The sequence below is a fragment of the Ipomoea triloba genome, chromosome 13, assembly GCF_003576645.1.
Source record: "Ipomoea triloba cultivar NCNSP0323 chromosome 13, ASM357664v1".
Taxonomy (NCBI): Eukaryota; Viridiplantae; Streptophyta; class Magnoliopsida; order Solanales; family Convolvulaceae; genus Ipomoea; species Ipomoea triloba.
In genome coordinates this window covers 2,905,407-2,910,901 of record NC_044928.1, presented here as the reverse complement: position 1 = coordinate 2,910,901, position 5,495 = coordinate 2,905,407, and the positions used below count along the sequence as shown (strand labels likewise).

At 36.8% G+C, this 5,495-nt stretch overlaps 1 protein-coding gene across 3 annotated transcripts; it reads left to right on the top strand.

The window, feature by feature from the left end:
• The first annotated feature begins 297 nt into the window (after positions 1-297).
• Positions 298-5,053, top strand: LOC116003087. 3 transcript variants are annotated; one of them, XM_031243265.1, is made up of 6 exons: positions 298-408; positions 1,230-1,669; positions 2,171-3,691; positions 4,404-4,457; positions 4,531-4,577; positions 4,669-5,053. In XM_031243265.1, the coding sequence occupies exons 2-3, from the start codon at positions 1,271-1,273 to the stop codon at positions 2,969-2,971; spliced, it is 1,200 nt and encodes a 399-aa protein (XP_031099125.1). In that variant the 5' UTR covers positions 298-408; positions 1,230-1,270; the 3' UTR covers positions 2,972-3,691; positions 4,404-4,457; positions 4,531-4,577; positions 4,669-5,053. The 3 variants fall into 3 exon arrangements, with proteins under 3 accessions (XP_031099125.1, XP_031099124.1, XP_031099123.1); XM_031243264.1 differs by having other exon boundaries at positions 2,171-3,013; positions 3,447-3,691; positions 4,404-5,053; XM_031243263.1 differs by having other exon boundaries at positions 4,404-5,053.
• Positions 5,054-5,495: the final 442 nt, after the last annotated feature.

Sequence of the window (5,495 nt, the reverse complement as noted above, 5' to 3'; positions counted from 1 at the left end):
TTCATCTAAAGTCGTAAAAACCTTGTACTTGTTACGTACGGTTATAAAGAGTATTTATTTTTCGTAAATTAATTGATCTATCACGAGAAAACGCGATATAAGATAAACATAAATGAAATTTATTCTAGTTACCAGCCCCCCCCCCCCCCCCCCCCCCCCCCCCCCCCCCCCCCCCCCCCCCCCNCCCCCCCCCCCCCCCCCCCCCCCCTTCTCCCTCAAACCCCTCCCCCCTCTCCCACTCCCAATATAAATTTGTATTTTCATTTTTTTTTTCCGAAAGCTATTTTTTCATAAACAGGAAAAATAACAAAATACATGAAATAGTCGAAAACAAAATACAAATTATACAGAAAACCGAAGCTTCTCTCTTCTCAATTGCTCCTTCCCGATCGAAAATTGCATCTGAAGGTTAGTTGGAGCAGATTAATTGACTCTTTACTACTGTAATTTCGATTTTTCGACGTTTAATTTCTGGATGAATATTGTTTGATTCGAATGCAATTTGACTTGCGTTTGAAATTCGTGTTTTTTTCTTTTTGCAGTTGATTTTTCTTGGATTTCTTGATTTCTGAAATTGAGCTTCTGTTTTATATTTTTAGGTGTAGCGTTGTGATTTAAATTTTTTTTTTAAATACTGTGCAACATGTTTGTCTGCTTGTTTTGATTTTGTTGTCATAATAAGCTGTGAATATTTGCTTTGTTTATTTAAGGAAACAATAAAAAAAATTAAGATTTCTGATATTTGGTTATTTTCTTATATATCTGGTCAGTATTTATAAGCTTTTCCAATGTATTTCTGTATGTGCACTGAAATGTAAGCATTTTAAATACATACATACATGACAGACAGGCATATGTATATTTCTGTTGCAATCTGTTTGTTTATGGACTGTGTGTTTACATTTTACAGGTCTTGATGTATGGAGTATAAAAGATGATTTTTTTTTGTTGTTGTTGTTGTTGTTGTTTACCCATATTGGTCATTCAGTAGAAAATGACATGATTGTTCAAATTTGATCTACAAAGGATACATACTTTGGTAGGTAATATGTATGCTTATTAATATAACTCTTGTTAATGTAGCAGTTAAAGTTTTCCTTCTTTGGTTAACGATCCATATCGTGAGGTCTGTGTAAATTTGATTGGAAAATTATGGTAGTTAATTCAATCATTTGAATTATGAACTGTATACTGTGTTCCCTTTACTAATTCTTCTAAATCAATAACAGGTTTGTTTCTGCACATTGGAATTGACAATCGGTATTGCGTGATGATGCGATACAAGAAAGGGAATTTGGTGGAAGTCTTGAATGAAAACGAGTTACCCTCAGGCTCTTGGCGTTGTGCGGAGATTGTCAGGGGCAACGAAGAGAATTATATTGTCAGATACAGTACGAGTGATATATCAGAAGCGGTTGTGGAAAGGGTGTCTAGGAAGTTAATTAGGCCTTGCCCCCCTCTAGTTGAATTTTCAGAGAACTTGATGCCTGGGGATGTGGTTGAGGTGTTTCTCAGCTTCACATGGAAAATGGCAACAGTGTCTAAGGTGATAGGGAAGGACCACGTTTTAGTCCGGTTGGTTGGATCCGCAAATGGATTCAAAGTTAAGAAATGTAACATTCGCGTGAGACAGTCATGGAAGGATGGTCAGTGGGCCATAGTTGGAAAGGTAATTCTATTAGAGATCTATCTGATTTTTTTTAGATGTTCTTAAGTACTTCACGATATTCATAACTTCCTATTTTCACGATATTCATACTTCCTATCTTCACGATATTCGTACTTCCTATCTTCACGATATTCGTACTTCCTATCTTCACGATATTCATAACTTCCTATCTTCACGATATTCATAACTTCCTATCTTCACGAATTTCATAACTTCCTATCTTCACGAATTTCACAATGCATCTGCACGCTGGTCATGCCCACATATGGAGTTGTATAGCATTTGAGATTCAACTTTTTCCCTTATTTGTGCATTTGTTTTTGTACGCAGCTTACGTTATTATTATTCTTGCTATTGTTGCTGTTGGTTGTTATTATAATTATTATCATTATTATTATTCACTTTTGTTGCATTATGATTGATCTTGGGCAACCAGTTTCTTTACCTTAACCTTGACCTTGTTCATTAAGTTTTCTTTTCATGTTGATTTCTGGCATGCAGGGTCCGGCTCAGAAGTACAATAGGATTTCAGGCTTCCAATCCATGGGAACAAAACCAAGAATAGGTTTCCCTGGAAAACAAGACCATGCACTTAATAATGATGTGAAATTTCATGAATCTTATATTGGTAAGTCGAGAACTTTAAAGAGAGGACTACCATATTGTGATTCTCAGACAGAAGCTAATAATGTGATTGCCCAGAAATATAGAGTGATTGAGAAGGAGGGTGGACGGTGTCGAGGGATTGCTGCACATTATTCTCCATTACATGGAAAGGTAGGCAACAACCCTTTAACTGGAAAAGTGCTGGTTGAAAAGGAAAGACATTTTATTGAAAACCATAGAAGTAGTCTTTTTGAATTGGATGTGGAGAGGACAAAAGCAATTGAGGTGGTGTCACATGCAATGCCAATAGAATCTAATGATGCTGACAGTATCTCTAGCTCTGTTGGTAGTTGTAGCATTGCTAGCAACAATATGTCTACATCACATTGCAAGTTGTTAGTAGGTTTTGCAGACGACATTCAAGAACACTCAAGTGATGCTGAATCGGTGCAAGAGTCATGCAACCGCCAAGGAAACTGTTTCCCTGCCTCCAGAGAGTTGGCCACAGAAATCCATAGGTTAGAGTTGTATGCATATCGTGCTACTATGGAGGCGCTGTATGCTTCAGGACCTTTAAGTTGGGAACAGGAAACATTGATTACAAATCTTCGCATTTATCTCAATATATCAAATGATGAGCATTTGTTGGAGTTAAGGAATTTAATATCTAATGCATCAAGCTTTTCCATTAGCTGACAGAGAACTGGCATTTATGAATTTGTCTTTTATGATCCTTCTGTAAGAATCCTTTTTTTTTTTTTTTTTTTTTTGCAGTTAGATGGCTTTTGATCAATGTAAAAAAGCAAAATGAAATATGGTTTACTCTTAGCTATACTTTCTGTTTATAAAATTGAGCCTATTCTAGATTCAGTTAGTTATGTAAGAACTTTTTAAGCATTGTAGAATTTCTCTTACTATCTCTATTTCTATGAAAGTTTAGAATGCACATTATATCTTCAGTGTTTCCTTGAGTATTTTCTGTCCTCTACATATATACATTTTGCTCTGTACTGGCTAGTTTGGTTCCCTGTCATACATAAGAGAAGTTAAGTTATTCCATTTGCATGAATTCAACTTTCTTCTATCCTGTAAGGAACTTTTAGAACCCTATGTGCACGATTGGCAGCGTACAGTTTCATGATATTGTTGGTGCTTCCTCTGTATTTTCCAGGCCCAGAGTTTATGGCCTGCAATTCTGCTACCAAATTCCTGGGTGATGCTGGGATTTGCCTCTTTTCTCTTCATGTAGATGATCTGGCAATGTCAGCATCAGATCGACAGATCCACTAGGAAGGAAATAGCAGTAGCTATCCGTGTTACTGACAATGTAACATGATTGCTGGATTGATTCTGTGGCTCTATGAAGCAGAAATACCTTGCTGAAATATTGGGGATTGGTTTCATCACTGTTCCATGGTATGTTCTGTTTTGTGAACATTTAAGAAATTAAGCCAGAGCCATTACTCTCAGTTGGCATTATATATTTATTTCTATTGCCATTTTCTGCCTGCATGTTTGAGAACTCTACAGTGCTATGAAGCTGTATAATTTTATTATCTTGGTCATAGAAACAAGCAACTTTGAATTCACATAATAACACTGTCAAAGACATTCACGTAGGATGATGAGTTTATGACAACCCAAGGATTTTTACCAAAAACTATACTGTTTACTGACTCCATCTAAAGACATTGGCATCCAATCTGATAGGTCTCCTGAGAAAGAAAAAGCAGAAGTGTCACTTATTAAAGAAATGAGTGTTCTGCATACTTTTCTCTTTGTTTCTGATTATTTGCATCTCCAATCTGATAGCTCACTTTTTTTGCTTAATATCGAGTATGGTCCTCTTCTTATGACTTTAACTTGCCATCTCTTTTCATGAATGTGTATCGTATTTATATTTGTTTCAAGTGAGATGAGTCCCATCTTAATCTGAATCTTTTGTTCTTGATACTCGAAAGGGAGAGTCACGTAGCTCATTATTCCAGATGGTGATTACTTTCATAATAGCTTAGCCTTTCATGCATTCTCCTAACCCCATTCTCATACTCTGGTTTGTATGGAAATCTATGGTTTCAGACAGAATAATTTTATTGACATGAAATCCTAAAATTGTTTGGTTGCACAGGCTGGATTGGTATGATGAGATTGCACTGCACTTGTTTTTGCAAGGATGGACTTGGTATACACCTTCTTGGCTCGCACATCACAATTTTGGCATATGGTTTCTGATTTTTTCTGATTATACATTCCAGGTCGATGAATGATTGCATATTCTTCGAGGCCATGCCTATCTTGAGAGGTTGACTCGTTGATAAGCAAGCATTGACATGTAAGCTACTGTCATGCAATTTTGGGTTATGGTTTCTGATTATTTCCAATTACATTTCCAGGTTGATGATGATTGCATTAAGCAAGCATAGACTTGTAAATCTAGTCTAGCAATTTGGTTCTTCGAGGCCATGCCTATCTCGAGAGGTTGGGTCGTTGATAAGCAAGCATTGACTTGTAAGACCGTCATCTATCGTAAGATGGCCATGGCAAATGCAACTAGAAAATGTCATGTCCTTTCCGCTTTTACCAGTGTAAAGAGGATTTTGGACAGGCTAAATGGAGAATTCAACATATAAGTTGTACATGATTTTGGTTCTATTAAATTCTTAGGAAATCATCTTTGTATGATTGGCAAAACCATGTGAGTATGCCTCCTATCTCATGGAATGACCAAGTGTATATAAGTAAATCTAGGCTTGGCTTGTGATGATTTCATGATCTAAATCATGCCTGATTATTATTGATTAAAATTATCTTGATGCTTTTCATCACCCACATCCCCTTATAGCTTGTCACAAATATGCCCCGAAAGGGGTGGTTGAGCAGCCGGTGGAGCATGATTATCATATAAAAAGTTTAAGAGTTCAGTTATTGCTAATACCCTCTCGGTTAAGCCCATTGCACATGGTTATCCTAATGCAATTACTTCTCCTATAGTCCTATTTGGTTTGCGGGTAGGGCTGTTAGCGAACAGAGTTTTCGACAAACTACTCGTGTTCGAGCTCGGTAAGCGTTCGTTTATGTTCGTTTATTAAGGTAAACGAACATTAACAAACAAAATTTAGAGCTCTGTTAATAAACGAACAGAGTTTGAACAGTGGTAAGCTCGTTTGCTAAGTGTTCGCGAACAAGCTCGTTTGTATGTGTTTGTTTAGTAGTGTTCGTG